We start from the raw sequence: 18,913 nt of genomic DNA on the forward strand, positions 1-18,913 counted from the left end.
TTCTCAGCTGCTGTGGTGAACACCCGAGGAGGGCCGCTAACGGATTCGGCAGGCCAAGCTGCCGGGCCGCTGGAGTTCGGGTCGGGTCACGTACGACCCAACCATGCGTCGGACCCGGGGCTCGTCTACGACGCCTCCTACGAAGACTACTTGCTCTTTGCATGCTCCAGCATCGGAGCACAGATGGACCCTTCCTTCCCCTGCCCCGAGACCTCACCGTCTCCTTCCGACCTCAACTATCCATCGATCGCCGTCTCCGATCTCAACGGCTCCGTTACTGTCCGTAGAACCGTGACCAATGTGGGCCGCGGCCCAGCCCGGTACCGAGTCACCTTCACCGAGCCGACCGGTGTCTCGGTGCGCATTTCACCGGGAGTGTTGAGCTTCAAGAGAGTAGGCCAGAAGAAGAGCTTCACGGTGACGCTCAAAGCGAGGGACACACCAAGCAAGGTGTACGTGGCGGGTTCCTATACGTGGTCCGATGGGGCACACGTCGTCCGAAGCCCGATCGTGGTTTCCGTCGCTTGATCTCTTTGCCCTGTTTTGCTTCCTCCTGTGCTCTCCTAATGCACACCGCAGGTCAAAGAGCAACGTCGAATAAAGCAACAACAAGTGTGTTGTTTGTGCGGTTCATAAAGAGTTCATTCTCGTCGGTAATTTGAAGGATCAAAGATAGTTTTATAGATCTGTTAGTGTAAACAACCTTAAGCCATGGCCTCGGGGCCGACGCAGTTGGTTTCGGATTCGTCGCATGAAGGTTGTCGTTACCTGATGTGCCCGCTTGCAGGGAGCAGGATTGTACTCCCGGTAACGTCTGACAACGGTGTTAGCGTGGCGTGAAGGACCGAGCGGATGTTAATATGCCTCGACCGACGTTCCGATCTATTTGACCAGATGCTGTCAAGTCAACCGAGGTGAGAGGCGTCATATAGGCCCACTGACGTCAGACCGGGTCTTATCGCCATTATTACCCTCATCAAAACTCAAAACAATATTCCATAAAACTTATTAAATTCATAATAATATACATCAAATCGTATAATAATTAAGAAACATTAACACGATGAATTAATCGAAGTATTTTTTGAATTAATTGATGAATTAATCTTTTAGAGTATCTTTATGAATCTTTTGTTTCTTTTTTAACGAGAAATCTGAATTTGATATTGTGATCATAACCCTATTTATATTTATAATTATATTTATAGTTATGCTCAGCATGTTTAATATTTCTAATTTATCTCGTTTTACTAATAGTATCCATATAATTAATTTTCATAATAATTATGTCCCTTAGCCAAATAACTTTATTTTAATTAGATCATTTTAATTTTAACTAATTAAAATAATGATTTAACATATTTAATTATATATGTGTAATCCTTAAAATTTTAAGAATCTTTCACATGATCATATCCTTATAAATATGCTATACTTAATGAGCTTAAAATTATTGTCATCCATTGACTATATTAGTATAAGACCAAAGGTCTTTACTACATCAATCATAGCTAAATCCATCGATGATCACTAATATTAATATAACCAAATGACATAGATTAATCATGAAATGTGTAATTTAAAAATTACATGAATGTAATCTACACATGTTAATTTTTAACTAGTCCAACTTTATCTTTATGAGATCATTAATAACTATAGTCATAATGTACAAACTATAATAAATTGAAGATTTATTTCTGATCAGAAAATATCTATACATACATAAAATCTAACATAGAACATACAACAATGACAAACTCTCACTAAACTGAAATTTTCTCAAATTCTAATATACGTGTATGAGCAATATACAGACCTTAGGATACACATTTTATGAAAAGATATGTGAACATAAAGTTTGTCCCTTTCTTTCACAATTAGGAACTTGATGTAAATGTGTTTTGACTTCGTTAAGCTCCTATTATAGTTGGATTATAAAACAACTGATTTATTTAGTGGTCTTTTAACCCTTTGTACTTTTTGTAGTCTTGTGACAAAATTTCTCAATCAAATTCTATGATTGGACACCTCCAAACATGCTATAAATTTCACTACCATGGTAGAAGAAGTAATAAGAGATTGCTTGGCACTACGCCAAGAAATCACCCCACTAGCCAACATATAAATATAGTCCGAAATGGATTTCCTACTGTCTTGGCATCCAGCAAAATCAGAGTCAAAATACCCAATGATCTCCAAATGGACTAATCTCCAATATGTGAGCATATAATCTTTAATCCTCTTTAAATATCACATAACTCTTTTGGTTGTCATCCATTAATCCATTTGAGGATTTCTTAAGTATATACCTAATATTTCAATAATATATATTATATTCGGATGCGTATAAACATATGCATATATTAGACTCCCTATAGCTGATACATAGGAAATCTTCTACATTTCTTAAGTTTCTATATTTCTTTTAGGGCACTAATTAAGACTGAACTTATCTCCCTCTGCAACAGGGGTGTCTCCTGGTTTGTAATCTTGCATGCCAAACCTTTTGAGTACCTCATCGATATAGCCCATTTGTGATAATCCTAAAATACGTCGAGATCTATCCCAGTGTATCTGGATTCTTAATACAAAAGAAACAGTATTAAGATATTTCATCTCAAAATTTCTTGATAAAAATCCCTTGGTTTCATGCAATATGCCTATATCATTTGTGGCAAGCATAGTATCATCAATATACAATATTAGGAAAATAAATTTGCTCCCACTGGACTTATGATATACACAATCATCAATATCATTCACCTTAAAACCAAATGAGAAAATGACTTAGTGAAATTTATAATACCATTGACAGGATGCGTGTTTTAGCCCATACATTGATTTTATCAATTTATAAATCATTTTCTTTTAGTCTCCTGACATAAAGTATTATGATTATACTTTATAAATTATTTCATCAATATTTTCATTAAGAAACATTGTTTTGACATCCATATGATGAAGCTTCAAATCAAAATGTGCAACTAGAGCCATAATTGTCCTAAAAGAGTACTTCATTCAAATCGGAGAGAATATCTCTTTAAAATCAGTCTCTTCCTTTTGAGTATAGCTCTTTTCCACAATACGTATCTTATACCTCTCCACGTTACTATTAGAATCTCTTTTGGTTTTAAAAATTCATTTACAACAAATGAGTATCACACCTTCTGGTAATGAGATAAATTTTTAAACTTTATTGTCTTGCATAGACTTATACTCCTGATTCATTACTTCAATCCACTTATTCAAATTGGAATCCACTTATTAGATCATCTTCCACCATACTACCACTTTCTTCATGTTCTTGAAAAAATACCATATAATTATCTGAAATGGCACTCCTTCTTGCAAAGGTGCTAGCTCTTGTGGCATAGGTTTTGAGGATGTTAAGTTTGTTCCTCATAAATAATTTCCTCATATTGTATGCGAATTGAAATAACTATATCCTTTTGAGGTACTGAATTTACCATAAATGACAACTATATGAATTAAATTAGACTGAATAATTTATCCTCAAAGTAAAGTCTTTAATCTTATTTCTCTCTCCAAACTCAATATTCTCAACAATACCCGTCTCAAAAAGATTTCTTGATTTGAGATCATAAAATTTATACCCCTTAGATCACTTAGAATAACCAATACAGTAACTGCTCACTATTCGAGCTTCCAATTTCTTTTCATTAGGCTTATAAGGCTTTGCCTTAGTTAGACTTATGCGATTAGACCTATCCTACTTATATGATCTCCTTTCATCAGAATTACTAGTTTTCATAAGAGAAGCAAGTTGGTCTTTTCTTTTAGTGCAAGGTCTAGATTCATGTAGCTCAAAACGATCAGAATATTTTCCTTTAAATCCTTAAAATTGATTTCATTTAGAATCAGTACTGAACTGAGGTTAACAAATATTGTAACAAGATAACCTAAATAAGAGAACAATAGATAACTACAAATTATGCTTATATATATTATCATAAACTTAAGTAAATTAAAATAATGATATAATACATCTCAAGATACCAAGTGTAACATTAATATGTTATCTTTGGACTTCAATATTAATTACTAATTGTAGTCCTATTATAATGATCAAACACTAATAATAAGGCATGTAAAATGATAAACCCATTAATTTACCATTCATATGTATAATTTTATAATTATCACGTGTTTACCATTACAAGTGTGTATAAAATTCTACCAGCTATTAATCTTCTTTTAGACCAAGTAATTACCGCATGGATGTAAATATATACGACATTTAATATTTTCATGAGAAATGTCACTCATGAGAGATAACTTTGACAACTTCACGCGTCAAATTACTCAATCTAATATTAAATAATTATATAATCACTAATTAAATTTGAAATATATTAGTCAAATTGATTTGAGCTTAATTTGTTGATTTCAACAAACAATTTTATAGAATCAATATTGTGTGTAAACCAACTATTATAAATTAAATTTATATGAATTTAATTAATTACATAAAATCCAAAAGCGCTGTAGTGAGTAGTTATGCCGCTGTAGCAAGCAAGAAGAAACATTTTAAAAAATAAACTAGATGACACGTTGTAGTAAGAAGGTTTATGCATTGCAAGGTGAAGGCATGACAGACTATGAAGCATGCTATAGTGTGATTATATAAAACCATCATCTTCCTCGATGATGATAAAATCGAATCACACCAAAATACTAAATAAATCATTAAAATGTATGAAAAATAAGCCTAGATGTTTAGTAATCATTATAAAATGGTTTTGATACCGAGAGTTGGTAATTTAATATAACAAATATGGATCTTTATAGATCCAAAACTGAATTTTAGAATGTTTTCATAAAATTTATTAAATCTTTAATAATATAAATAAAATTTTATAATAATTAAGAAACATTAATACGGAAGCATACCTAATAAATTCAATGGAGTATTTTTTTAAATTAATTAATAAATTAGTTTTCTAATTACAGAGTATCGTTAAGAACATTTTGGTTTCTAGGGTGAAGAGAAATCTGAATTTGATACTGCAATCGGTGACCATAATCCTATTTACAACCCTAGGATATTTAATGTTTCTAACTTGTCTTAGGAATATTAATGATGGTATTCACATAATTAATTTTAATAATAATTATGTTAGTCAAATAATTTTTATTTTAATTAGATTACTTTAATATTGACTAATAAAAATAATTACTTAATATATTTAATTATACGTGATGCTAAAAAATCTAACACATATCTCGATACTACCTTCCAGCTTTTGCGTAAGCATTCAGAGGTAACCATTATCTTCATTTGGGATATGTTAGAAGCAAGAGATACGAGTGATCACTCCAACCATGATTAATGAGTAAAAAGGCAAGAATGACAAGATTTACGACTAATTAATATTAGGAATGAAGTTTCTCAAGGAAACAAATATATCAGTGATTCTTAAGAAATCAAAACAAATTAGTAGAAGATCTCTAGTAAACACACATGATGCAGATTTTAGGATCTTGTTCAGAAATGTGAGCATCCACATTTCATTACTGTTGATATAATTCCTCCTTTGAGGGAGGTTAATATTAATTTTCCTCTTCATATACGCAAACATTTCTCCACTCAACTGGAGAGATTAGAAGAAGACGAAGAAGAAGAACGATCATGTTTTTCCACCTACCATTTCTATGTATAGAGAAAAGTAGCTTTAATATTAGCCATCGACACATACTGCGCCAGCTTTGTTTCTTCTTCCTTTTCCATACATAGAGAAAAGTAGCTTATTCCAGCAGAGATCAACAACATCCCATCTCGATTCCCTCCCTCTTATATATGACACACCAGCGTAGTCCAAGAGAGAGAGAGAGAGAGAGAGAGAGAACAAGAATGAGGACGGCATCTCGCAGTATTCTTCTACCTATCTTCTTCTGTGTCTTTTGCTTCACTGCTTATTGCAATGAGCAACGCCGGGTGAGATTTGATCGTTGTTTATTTCTCTTGGATCTTTGTTATCTACATAGTTTCATGATGACGCATACGAGAAATCGGAATTGGATGAGATTTAACAAAGCCGCGTGTTTGTTTTCATGGAACAGATCTACATTGTGTATCTAGGAGAGCACAAGGGGCTTAAATCCCCTCAAGAAATCCTAGAGGGCCACCACTCCTTGTTGTTCTCTGTCAAGAACAGGTAGCCACTTATGGTAGCATCTGCAGGTTGATGATTTCCTGCTGTTTCACTTGATATCTCAATCTTTGATGGATTTCAACTCTTCTCGAGGTTGACCAGCGAAGAAGAGGCATCGGGTGCTATACTATACAGCTACAAGCACAGCATCAATGGCTTTGCTGCATTGCTCACCGAGGAGGAAGCAACAAAGCTGTCCCGTAAGTAGGAGCCGACGAGTACAGTAATCTATTTTCCTTTCATCCGTCGTTCGTTTTCTTTGTCTCTCACCTTCACCGTGTTCATCAGAGATGGATGAAGTGGTCTCTGCCTTCCCAAGTGAAGGAAGGTCGTCTCCACATACGACGAGGTCATGGAAGTTCATAACGCAGGAAGAAGGATCGAAGGGTTCGGAGAAGAACTTAATAGCCTCGAAAGCAAAGTGCGGGAAGAATGTGATCGTCGGCATGTTGGATTCCGGTTTGCTTTCTTACTTTCTCGTCATATGGAACACAAATTTTGCTTGCTTATATGATGAAAGTCAATAATGCGTTCATGTTGGGTTCGGATGGCTTAACTGCGTGTCCGATGAGATGGTAACGATCTCACTGGAAAGATCTGCTTGGTTTGGTAGGGATATGGCCGGAGTCCCAAAGTTTCAGTGACAGAGGGATAAGACATTTCCCCAAACGGTGGAAGGGCATCTGTCAAGAAGGGGATGCCTTCAACTCTTCCCATTGCAACAAGTGAGTTCTTTCATCTCTCTCTCTCTCTCTCTCTCTCTCTCTCTCTCTCTCTCTGGAGATGAGTTTTGACTTTGCCTGTCAATATTTCCGCTTAAAAGAAGTATAAAATGCCTACGATCATTTAGTCGTCATCTTCTTTCTCAATTCATGTACACCATAATGCGTGTCATGATCTTTACTGTTGCATATCGTTAATGGCAGCAAAATAATCGGAGCTCGGTACTACGTGAAGTCCTATGAGTACTACTACGGACCTCTGAACAGAACCTATGCCTACCGCTCCCCACGAGACAACGACGGCCACGGCACGCACACCGCCTCCACAGTCGCCGGACGGGTGGTCCGCAACGTCTCCGCCCTCGGCGGTTTCGCTTGGGGAACGGCCACCGGCGGCGCCCCGCTCGCCCGCCTCGCCATCTACAAAGTCTGCTGGCCCATCCCCGGGCCCAACCCCAACATCGAGAACACCTGCTTCGACGCCGACATGCTCGCGGCCTTCGACGACGCCATCGCCGACGGCGTCCACGTGATCAGCATGTCGATCGGTGCGACCGGAGAGCCGCCCGAGTACTCGCAGGACAGCATGGCCATCGGCGCGCTGCACGCGGCGAAGCGTGATATCGTCGTGGTATGCAGCGCCGGTAACGATGGCCCGGGGCCGGCCACCGTGACGAACCTTGCGCCATGGACGATCACCGTCGGCGCTAGCAGCATCGACCGCGCTTTCGATTCGCTGGTGCTACTCGGGAACGGAGTGACCATCAAGGTATACAGCTCATACACGCCTGCTACCAATCCAGAGCGACATAGATCGATATCTCACTCTGCTTATAAACTTGCGTCAGGGCCAAACCGTGACGCCGTATGTGCTAAATAGCTCGGACTTCTACCCCTTAGTTTATGCCCGCGATGCTGTACTTCCTGGCACTCCGAGCAATATTTCTGGGTACGTCTTTTGCTTCCTTGCATAGCTATGTGTTAGCTTCTATACTGAATTTATTCTTGACATCGAACAGGCAATGTTTACCCAATTCTCTTGATGGCGATAAGGTGAGAGGAAAGGTAGTATTGTGCTTGAGAGGGAGCGGGTCAAGGGTGGCCAAAGGATTGGAGGTGAAGCGGGCGGGTGGCGCGGCCATCATACTGGGGAATGCGGTCGCCAATGGCAACGAGATCCCTGTGGACGCCCACGTCCTCCCGGGGACCGCTGTGTCATCCGACGACGCAATAGCCATCCTTAAGTACATCGACGCAACCCGCAGGCCGAGAGCAAAGGTAGGCTCGGCTAGGACCGTTTTGAGCGTCACGCCGGCGCCCGCCATGGCCGCCTTCTCGTCCCGCGGTCCGAATCGAGTCGAGCCCAACATTCTCAAGGTAATTTCGATTGAGCTCGAGATGTTATGATCGAGGGCAACGATTAAAGCTTTGCGACTCGCGCAGCCCGACATCACGGCGCCGGGGTTGAACATCCTGGCTGCATGGAGTGAGTCGTCGTCGCCCACCAAGCTCGAGGACGATCACCGTCGCGTCAAGTATGATCTTTCCTCGGGGACGTCGATGTCGTGTCCCCATGTGTCGGCCGTGGCGGCCCTGCTCAAGTCCCTGCGCCCCGATTGGAGTTCGGCGGCCATTAGATCGGCCATGATGACCACTGGTACACGCGCATGCGATCTCGTTCTTCCTGTCTTCTCATTTAAGCCATCGGCTTTCCTTCTTCGCAGCCACTGTGGAGAACGCCCGAGGAGAGGCGCTGACGGATGCATCAGGGCGAGTTGCGGGGCCGATGGACTACGGTTCGGGTCACATCCGACCCACCCATGCGTCGGACCCGGGCCTCGTCTACGACGCCGGCTACGAAGACTACCTTCTCTTTGCATGCTCCAGCATCGGTGCACAGATGGACCCCTCCTTCCCCTGCCCTGAGACCCCGCCACCTACTTCCGATCTCAACTATCCGTCGATCGCCGTCTCCAATCTCAACGGCTCCGTCACCGTCCGTAGAACCGTGACCAATGTGGGCCGAGGCTCGGCCCGGTACCGAGTAACCGCCACCGAGCCGACCGGTGTCTCGGTCCACATCTCACCAAAAAAATTGAGGTTCAAGAGATCGGGTGAGAGGAGGCGCTTCTCGGTGACGCTCAAGGTGCGAGGGAGGAGGGACAAACCAAGCGGAGACTACGTGGCTGGTTCGTATACGTGGTCCGACGGGACCCACGTCGTCCGAAGCCCAATCGTGGTGTCCCTTGCTTGATCTTTCTTCGCTGCAGCTGTTCGTGATGGATTGGTGTCACGTACACGGAGATCTCTCTTGAACTCGATGATGACTTGCAAATGTCCCTTTTCAACTTTTAACATTAATGCTGAAGTCAATTCGACGTAGTCGTGTTTGATTTTGGTATGATCAACAATCATGAGAGGAAACGAAACCATTGGATTGGCAAAATCTAAGCAGCTTATCCACATGGAAAAGAAAGAGGATATGGTCTCACCTCATCTCAGGACGGTCAGCGAAGTTCATAACTATCCCTTTCTTTCTATCTTTCTCTGTGTCTCTCTTTCTCCTTGTTTTTCTTTCTTCAGTAATAAAGTCCAAAACCAGCTGTGGTTATCCTCATAAAAGGTGTTGAAAATGACGGAATAGCATAATGGTTTCGTCAACGACCGGTTTCCCTTATTGTACATGCATGTTTATCTTCTTGTAATCTTTCTCTGCTGTTGGAGCAGTACTCCTGCAAGTATCAGATCGCTCGATGAGATGCGACATCAGAATATTCATTGAAATCGTTGCACCAAGTTCATGTACTCTCTCTCTGATACTTCATAGTTGTGGTTTTTCAGCAGCTGCTTCTTCAAGAATATATGCATAATAAAAAGACATTTAATTTAAGATGATTACCCTAAAAGACAATTTTGTTCCAGAAAACAAAGAAGCAGTAGAATACAAATTTAAAGAACATCGAATGCATATTGACTAATGTGTCTCCAAAAAGTCAAACGAAATGACTTACCTGTGTCTTATTATGACTTTTCCCTTAGCATCAGCTTGATGCCAGATGTGTCTTTTTCCCCCGAGGAGTGGCTTGTAGAGAAATGGAACGCTTGATTGAAGATGGACAAACCCTAAATAACTTGTCCGACAATCGATCGACAATGACGGAACGTCCATGAATTAAGTAGGGCTGATCACACTGTCTCCACCTATTTATGAGTCGGGTTGAAGGTATCACCATCTGCTACTACAAAAATCTCTCTCTAGAAGTCAAAAGATGCAATTTGTCTTTGTGATCCAAAACCGAGAATGTCGTAGTACATGCCAAGTTATTCCCTCCCTCCAGAACTCAATGATTGTGAACGAGGTCTCTTTCCTTGGAAGCTTAGTGGCGTGTGCGTGCAGGCATGCAGTATCTCGAATGTCAAGACCTTGCTCGAGGGAATGACGAGGAGACAAGAAACAGGCAGCTGGCGTTTTGCAGGCTACAGACTGCCACCGTGCAAGGTTTCATCGACGGGCTTCATGGAGGCGTTCAGAGAGGGAAAAGAACTGCGACTTGCCGTTGCTTGCATTGCTAGATGTGAGATCAAACAGGCCATGGTGGGGAGTGAGGGAAACGCGGATCAAGATTCCTTGTCCCCCACACCTGAGAGATTTCTTCATGCACACAAGCGCTCATCCAGTTGCAATTGGAAGCAAAAGAGAGAAAAATAATCTCACAACAAATATTAAAGTAATTAGCGGTCAGCTGCAGATTCTTGATGTTCATATAATTGCAGAAGAGTTCATGCTGGTCTACCTTGAAATGCAAGCTCTCGGCTTATATTGTGACGGGAGGTCGTGGCCGGTAGATCACCTGCTATTTTGTACGCTTTCTTCTGTAGAAAGAAGACTTGTTCTTTTTAGCATCCAAAAGTATGCCTCGGAATTGGAGTGTAGTGATATAAACAAAACCACCGGGCGTCATCATCATCCGGATCGACGAGTTCAGCTGAACGTGGTTTTCAACCTAATTCCATGACGGCCACCAAACCTAATCCACACCCACGTACATTGAAGCCATGACTTCAAGTTCGCACATCATGCCAAGCCAATAATAGCAGCTTTCTTTGTCGAAGACGTCCAATGGTAAGATTCCTAGCGAGTTCAACAATTTTAACGTGGTGGTGGGTCCGCATGGTCTAGCTGGAGCCACGCGGCAGTGCACCAGCTGCGGACTCCCTACGCTAAATCCTTCCCTCTTTCTATAAGAGAGTCTCTGCAGCTTCGTCTCCCAAGAATTCACCGATAGAGCGGATGGAAGAATTCCAAGAGGCTGATGTATTGTGGCCCGACCGCGATCGAGACGGAGACGAGGATACCGAGGAGTGGCACGCCGGACTCGGAGCTCACCGGAAGGCGTCCAGCCCCGTCAGGATCCCTTCCAGGCCTCGAGCTGTTCGTTCTTGGACGCCGGGCTTCGCCTACGCTGCAAACTGTGACGACGACGACGACGATAGTGATGATAACGAGGGCGGCAGGAAAAGCGATACGATTCCGCCACACCTCATTGTGGCCCGGAGGGTTGCGGATAAGATGGCCTTCTCGATGTGCGTCGGCATCGGCAGGACGCTCAAGGGACGGGATCTCAGCCAAGTCCGGAACTCCATCCTGCGGATGACTGGATTCCTGGAGAGATGATACATGTCTGATCAAGAAGCTCTTTTTTCCTCCCTTCTTTCTGTGATTACACCGAGCCGAGCTTGTTCTTCCTAGGATTTGTTTATTACTTCAAAATTGTTTAGATATATTATAACCCTCAGAAAAAGCCAGAGAGAGAGAGAGAGAGAGAGTTGACTTTGAGGATTGTCATGCAGAAACGTGAGCAACTGCAACATGAGATTTTGACACGAAACCACGTATGTTGTTCATAGTCCACAAGATTGTGTGCCGGATTGCAGGTGATGCGTCTTTTGAAAGAAAACTCTGATCAGGTGCTCTTGCATTATATGTGAAAACTTTGGAGGATGGACGTACTGATGCGAGCATGCGGTTCATGAGTTCTAAAGCAAACGATCGCGTCCACCAAGTAAATTATCTTCGCTGATGCGAGCATGCGGTTCATGAGTTCTAAAGCTAACGATCGCGTCCACCAAGTAAATTATCTTCGCTGATGCGAGCATGCGGTTCATGAGTTCTAAAGCTAACGATCGCGTCCACCAAGTAAATTATCTTCGTTCACAAACAATGGACTCGTTTACCGCACGCGACAGATGAATCGAAGTCATCGGCAAACTTAAGAAACCACTGCAAACGCTGCGTCGGCACCACACGGGTCGAGTAATACGTCATCTGCTGCACTCAGCTCCAGGTCACAGTAATGGATATTGTCGTGATCTAAAAGAGTTTAATATTTTGGTCACATGTTTATTAGTCTAAATCTTATCGAGGAAGCCTACGGCTTCCGGTTTGGGTGTCGTGGACATGATGAAATCTAGACCGAGTCAAAGAATCTAACAGCGATGATGCAGCAGTAATAATTTGCTAATGAATCAGATAAGTTTCAGAATGCGGACTGAGACAAAGCTAAGATGCCATATGGTATACTCTTCTCTAAGCAGTTTCGAATATCCTTCACAAGGTTTGACTTCATACAATCTCTTTTCCCCCATGGGATTCGGCTGTAACGTTACTTGTTCCGTATGGAAGTAATTGCTCAGCCTGACTTGTTGATCTACATGCAGTCACAATTCGAGTTCGTAGTTTGAACGTTTCTACGAATCTACTCCTCCAATGCTAAAGGAAACAGATAATCCAAACTCATAATTCATGCAGAAATCAGAGACCACTAAGATTCTGTGGGGACGGCCCGAAGCATCTCAAAATTAGCGGATAAGGTGTTGACGGAAGCTGAAGGGACGAAGGCATCATCGAAAGTCTTCGTGAAGACTTTGAGGGAAATGGATACGAAAAGTCTTATGTATTGTTCTGCCCTACTAGATTTTTCCTGCATTGTTTTATGGTGTCGATCCGGTTCGATTCCGGTTCAGTCTTAAGAACATCGATTGTACGATCTGACTCGTGGAATTGAATGCGTGACACAACAAGGACCGTTCATTATTACTTGATACGGTGGGCACCGCTTGGCTTCAATTGACAAGCCCAAGTGCGTACTCGTAGATCACACAGGACGCTGACCGGATTTATATGGTCAAACTGTAGCCATCACAAATAGTTGCACTTAATAATAAGTAGAGATTAACTCCGTTAAGAAACACAGGCATGACATGGAAAACCTGAAGAACTCATAACCAAAGATTACTGCAACGAACGAGAAAGACGAAAATTGCAGGCGTACATGAAAGAACGAGGAAGATGACTAACTAGTACACAAATGAGACCATGGAAAGTGATGCGAGTAGTCTAATGGTGCTTGAGGTGGCCCTTGTTGGCCTTCTTGAAGAGCTCGGCTTGGGCGGCGGCGCCCTCGTCTGAGACAACCGCGGCGTTTACTGCATCCCTCACTTGCTGCGTGGTGAAGAAGAAGTCTCTGTCCACCAGCGAGTTGAGGAACGACGCCGTCCCCTCTCGGTACAGAGCTCCGATCCCGTCGGAGCGGGCTTCCGACATTGCCTCCACTAAACTGGGGTTGCTCCCGAAGAATGAGGCGGCCGGCATGCCGAAGATTTGGCTGAGAGGGCACCAGAACCCGAGCAAAGCCCAGATCGCTGTAGGATGAGTTCTCCAGTAGCTGCACAGCAGGTGAGACAACATGATGGAAGAAGTCCGAGAGTAAAATGTGTGCTAAAGCGACTAGGGTGAGGTATCGACGGCATACTCGCAAGAGAAGGGTGGGGTGTTGGGATCGGGGTCCATGGGCGTCGCCGGAGGAGTGGGGATCACTTGGTATGGCGGTGCAGGCGGGGCGAGAGGCACCGGAGGAGAGAGAGGGGTGGTGATGGCCGGTGTGGAAGGTGGGTTGTAGTGACCACCACCACCAGGAGACGGAGGCAGTGGCGTACCATGCGTCGACGGCGGCGAACCATGCGTCGACGGCGGCGTCGTGCATGGAGTCCCATTCGAATCTGCACCACGCAAATCAACAAGCGTTTGATGTAGCATGCAAGACATAGCTTCCATGGATTCGTACAACATGCGAAAGAGACGCTTACTCCCTCCGTGAGGGTCAGGAGGGTAGTAGTTCTTCTCGTCAGCTGTGCCACCTTCGAGGCTCCTACTCATTGCCGGAGTGATGACAGCTTGCTGAGAAACATACCATATCAATAGAAACCACATCACAAGAGCCTTCATTTTCTTCTCGCTCCCCATGCTCCCCATGCTCTACTGAACCCAGCTCCAATGAAATCACAGTGGCGAGTAGGAGGAGGCTCGAGTGCCCATTTATACACAGGAGAATGTAGCATCGCCTATGGAAATGAATACAGTCAGATGAGAATAGTGGATAGTTGGTGCAGTGCAGCAGAGTGCATTTAAGCACCCAAACACATTGTTTCGAACAGGATTTGGCTTGGGAACATCTTCTCTTACAAAGACATTGCTACATTTATACCCAACTTTCGATGGCGAACAGAAGGCCGTGTGGCCATTTAATTTCGGTGTCTGTGTCACCGTATGCGCCATCAACCGGGAGTTAATGAAGACAGCGTGACGCCTCCTTAAATGTTTGAATTATGAAGTCACCTACCTGTGTTGCCTCTTGGTGGTGTCGTCTCAGCTTTCTTGTATCAGATCTTGGACTACAGGAGCAGAAAGAGAGGGGTCTTCTTCCCTGCATAAGTTCTCATTTCCATCATCCAAAACTTACTGGATTTACCCTTAAAACTCTCACAGCCTTTCTCTGAGAACAGAAGCTTAAGGATACTCCTTGTGCCGCTGATGATCAACCTGTAGCACTGTGGTTATGGATAGACTATAGGACATGCCAGCTTTAATTCGCAGTAGCAGATAAATGTGCAGTCAGAGTACTAATAATTTACTTCTCTGTCAGATCTAATGAACTCGGAATTAATAGGGACTGGTATCTCCTTAATTTGTTTTCAGGAAACTCCTACTTGAATCAAATCACGAAGGTCAGAATATCAGGTCAGAATATCAGAGAAGAAAGAACGAACTGTTTTTAATATAAATACTTCATCACATCAATCCATCTCTCTTAAAAATAGTTGTACGTAACATGTGTGAAACAACTTTTAGCCGTGGTATCGGGATCGACGTGGCTCGGTTCGGATCCGGACGACGGGGATCTCCCTAGGGCGTTTCTCGAGCCCGTTGAGACGGTCAGGTGCGGTGTCCGATCGGGACGGTGTAGCCGTCTCTTCCGAGTAGAAACTTCTCGCCCGCGCCTCCGGAGGGGAACTTCGGCTTCGCACCTGCACAAAGGTCGGGCCGAGGCGCTCGGCCCGACCCCTTCGACGATCAAGTTAGCAGATGTGGAGGGGGTTTCAGATGAAGAAGTATTTTTGTGTGTATGTCTCCCCCCCTCTTTCTGATGATCGAGAGGGTATTTATAGGGAAGCTTACTGCTTCCTGAGCTGTCCGCTTACAGGGGGCAGGCTGATAGCGTCTGACTTTGTATTGGCGTGGCGTGAAGAATTGAGCTTTGACAGGATGTTAATGCGTCTCGGTCGATGTGCCGATCTGCATTGACCAGGTGCTGTTGCGTGAGGCGTCATCTGACGTCAGCCGAGTCTTATCATAATTACTATCCTCGTCATCTTTCATAACTTTGACCTTTATAAATGCTGTACGTACTTCGGTATCTCGTTACTTTAAAGTATATCGATGATTCGTTGTTCTCATCAGTAGAGAGGACGCTCTGCCATGTCAAGCCTATGGATGTTGGGTCGGGTTCGACCATGTTTTTGGGCTAAAATGTCAAATGCGTTGACTTGGACCACTTGGGCCAAAATGTCAAATCATTATGATTCCGTGCTTTCTAATTAAAAACCTTATAAATCGTGCCAAGGAAAGGACACATGTGCAGTTTGCTATGTGTATATCGATACGGTCCTAAATCAATGAAATAACGCCTGCTATGCTCTCACATAAAACCTTGATTATTATTATTATTACAATAAATTCTTGCCTTACAAATAAATCTTGATTTGCCAGTTACACTGTAAAAAAAGAAAATGCAATTAAATAAGTAGTAAATGTATGCCGGGAAAATAATTATTTCCATGCAAAGGAAATGGACTCGTGTTAGGTTCGGTCATGAGTCCGATTCGAGCTCGGATCGAAGGCACCCAAAGCCTCCACGTGGCCGCCAATGACGCCCTCGCGACGCCAATCACAGAAACGAAACGGAAGCAGTAGCTCAACGGTAACCCTACGATCCATTCCTATTTATGTCTCGACCGCCAGCGCTCTCTGGTGCTATAGCTTCCGATTCCACATCCTAAACCGCTGCTCTCCTTTGTCGTCTTCTTCCGCTTCTTCCTCTCTGTTCCTCTTGGGTGTAACGATTCTTCTGGTCTTTGTTAGGGCAAGGAGAAGGCACGGAGATATGGAGGCTTCTAAAGGCTTCGTTGGTTGGCTCCTCCTAGCTGAGGTTTTGTTGGGGTTGTTGGTGGATTCGACTGGGGCTTACGTCTTCTATGCTGGAGGGAGGGATGGCTGGGTGCTGCATCCTTCTGAGAGTTACCATGATTGGGCCGGGAGGAATAGGTTTCAGGTCAATGACACCATCGGTATGTGCCGATCTATCCATCTGTTATTGTTGTTGATTTATGGCGTCGTCATAGTTTGTTTGTGGGTTTGACGTTTGGATGGCGGGGCGGGGCGGTGCTGTGCTGCAGTGTTCAGGTACAAGAAAGGGAGTGACTCGGTTCTGGTGGTGACGAAGCAGGATTATGATGCGTGCGACGTGAGCAAACCGATCCAGAAGCTTGATGGAGGCGATTCCGTGTTCAAGATCGATCGGTCGGGACCTTTCTACTTCATCAGCGGCGCGCCAGGAAAGTGCAGCCAGGGCCAGAAGCTGGTGGTGGTCGTCATGGCTGTGAGACAGCCTCCTTCCGAGCCCTCTGTTCCCTCTCCTGCTTCACCACCACACATCCCTCCATCGCCAACTCCGGCCGCTTCTCCTTCCCCTTCCGCTTCATCCCCAAAGCCCAGCACCCGTCCTCCGACTCCGCCACCATCAGCACACGCCCCTGCTTCACCACCATCCACAGCTCCCGCTGCAGGTGGGTTCGCTCCGGCGCCAGCTCCCTCCGGACCAGCCGCCGACAGTACCACCTCCTCCTCCTCCTCCTTGAATGCGTTCAAGATGCCCACGGTACTGACAGTGCTCGTGATGCTCGGTGCGTCCTTCCTCGCCTAATGCCCGTGCGGCTGTTCATGTACACCGAGCACGATGCATAGCTTTGGATCTACTTTGCTTGTTAGTCAGTTGTAATGGTGGAATCCTATGGAGATGGATGAAGAAGGTGACAGTTTCATCCAACTCTTATTCCGTTGTGCGAGCATATATGATCGTTGATCGGATGACGATAACTGTTTCCGTTTCTTCGCATCGTGAAATGCGACTGACGAGTCGATGGCATTCATTTCATTCCTGCGTCCGACCCACTCGGATGGTGAGTAGACGCAACCACTGCGGGGTCCAGTTAGCATTTAGGAACACACACTGCGGGCTCAGTTCAATTAGAGGAAGAATGGGTTTCGAGTACTGCACGACTCTCTTTCCCTATTTCCTCGGCGCAATGCGCATGTCAGGTGGTAGTCTGGAAAAGGTATATTTGTGGGGCTATGTAATTGCATGTGCCCTTCCAAAATTTCGTGCCGCGCACCCACTTTTAGTAGCGAATCATCTGCAGCATTGCATGCATAACTGTGCTACCATCGGACCACATTCTACTCTCGTGCACGTTTATAGCCCACAACGAATCCTATGACTTGCACTGATGATCAAAAGACTGTGTTTATAAATAAAGCATGTATTAAGTTTGCTCATTTGTTATCGTTGAATTGAAATGAATTAGTGTAACATGTCACCAGCTTAATGGATTAGGAAAACTCACTGACTCTTGCAATACTGCGACTCTCCAACCTTTTAATGGCAAGCTGGTGACAGGATATAGGAAGGATTTCTTTTCCTCTGCGTTGCAAAGGAACGAGATGAAAGGGCAGAGTAGGAATTCATGGAATTCTATTGTTTTTCTTTTTGGTTTAAATGAGATGAAACGACGTGTCATCTCGACCCGTCTAAATCGCATGCAGCAGTGGCAGCAGCAGGGAGGAGCTCATGCGTCTTGTTCGAATCCGACACCGCGCACGTCTTGTTCGAATCCATTTCCTTCCCGGATCGGAAGTGCTTCCTGAGCTCCTCGCCCACCTCGGTCCCTTGTCATGGCTTCCATTGATTTGGCGGCAGCAAGACACGGATTTGAACCTTGGACTACAAATCCCATTTCTGCTCACCATCAAGTGACAACTGTTCCAACTAGCAGAACAGAGTCGACAATGGAGAAGACTGAGAGGAGACCCACTTAATAATGTTTTGGAGTGTTTGATCCAATTCTACAGCATAGAAACCCGTAGGCCTCGAGCTTTCCTTTGCTGTGAAGAAGTGAAGAGAGTCTTCCGTAGCTTTCCTTTGCTGCCTCCACTGTTTCGTTGCTTTTTAGTCTTATTGATCTCTCATTCTCCTTCTAAGCGCGCGAGACGTATCATAAACCCTCTCTCTCTCTCTCTCATTAAAACCAGTCTTTTATGCCTCGCAGTTTGTAGTTGGAGTTCTATAGACCGATGGTTTACTGTGTATCCCCTCCAGAAGACAACTCTGCGATCCCGATAACGTCAAAAATAAACTTTTATACCCGGTTATATAATGATAAAATATTCTTTAAAATATTTTATAGAAAGATAATTTTTAATCGTTTATAAAACTTTCACATAATCTTTTCTCCTCATGGGTGATAAGGATCGAGGTAGTATATAATTATCTGTCTTTGACCTTTGTCTATGTGGACAGATAAGTGAGGGGCAATATCTATCCCCTTCTTCTAATCTAAGTG

At 43.8% G+C, this 18,913-nt stretch overlaps 5 protein-coding genes across 5 annotated transcripts in view; 4 read left to right on the forward strand and 1 right to left on the reverse strand.

The window, feature by feature from the left end:
- LOC103972739 (subtilisin-like protease SBT5.6) overlaps positions 1-683 on the forward strand; it is a 6,449-nt gene extending 5,766 nt beyond the window's left edge. Inside the window, exon 10 of the mRNA XM_065154213.1 lies at positions 8-683. Coding sequence (XP_065010285.1) covers positions 8-528 — 521 coding nt within the window. The 3' untranslated portion in view covers positions 529-683. The remainder of the gene's footprint in view (positions 1-7) is intronic.
- Positions 684-6,081: 5,398 nt separating this feature from the next.
- LOC135640226 (subtilisin-like protease SBT5.6) lies at positions 6,082-9,265 on the forward strand. The gene is made up of 9 exons (XM_065154473.1): positions 6,082-6,179; positions 6,279-6,376; positions 6,465-6,635; positions 6,790-6,901; positions 7,103-7,667; positions 7,747-7,847; positions 7,918-8,275; positions 8,342-8,555; positions 8,623-9,265. The coding sequence occupies exons 3-9, from the start codon at positions 6,467-6,469 to the stop codon at positions 9,150-9,152; spliced, it is 2,049 nt and encodes a 682-aa protein (XP_065010545.1). The 5' UTR covers positions 6,082-6,179; positions 6,279-6,376; positions 6,465-6,466; the 3' UTR covers positions 9,153-9,265.
- Positions 9,266-11,173: 1,908 nt separating this feature from the next.
- Positions 11,174-11,880, forward strand: LOC103989121 (protein S40-1-like). The gene has a single exon (XM_009407885.3). The coding sequence runs from the start codon at positions 11,190-11,192 to the stop codon at positions 11,571-11,573; it is 384 nt and encodes a 127-aa protein (XP_009406160.1). The 5' UTR covers positions 11,174-11,189; the 3' UTR covers positions 11,574-11,880.
- Positions 11,881-13,111: 1,231 nt separating this feature from the next.
- Positions 13,112-14,223, reverse strand: LOC135640251 (protodermal factor 1-like). Its single transcript, XM_065154524.1, has 3 exons — positions 14,045-14,223; positions 13,711-13,957; positions 13,112-13,623 (listed from the first exon to the last, which is right to left on the reverse strand). Exons 1-3 carry the CDS (start codon positions 14,208-14,210, stop codon positions 13,296-13,298), a joined length of 741 nt encoding a protein of 246 aa, XP_065010596.1. The 5' UTR covers positions 14,211-14,223; the 3' UTR covers positions 13,112-13,295.
- Positions 14,224-16,282: 2,059 nt separating this feature from the next.
- LOC135640050 (early nodulin-like protein 3) lies at positions 16,283-17,347 on the forward strand. The gene is made up of 2 exons (XM_065154157.1): positions 16,283-16,582; positions 16,691-17,347. Exons 1-2 carry the CDS (start codon positions 16,399-16,401, stop codon positions 17,215-17,217), a joined length of 711 nt encoding a protein of 236 aa, XP_065010229.1. The 5' UTR covers positions 16,283-16,398; the 3' UTR covers positions 17,218-17,347.
- Positions 17,348-18,913: the final 1,566 nt, after the last annotated feature.

The sequence above is a fragment of the Musa acuminata genome, chromosome BXJ3-6 (assembly GCF_036884655.1).
Source record: "Musa acuminata AAA Group cultivar baxijiao chromosome BXJ3-6, Cavendish_Baxijiao_AAA, whole genome shotgun sequence".
NCBI lineage: Eukaryota > Viridiplantae > Streptophyta > Magnoliopsida > Zingiberales > Musaceae > Musa > Musa acuminata.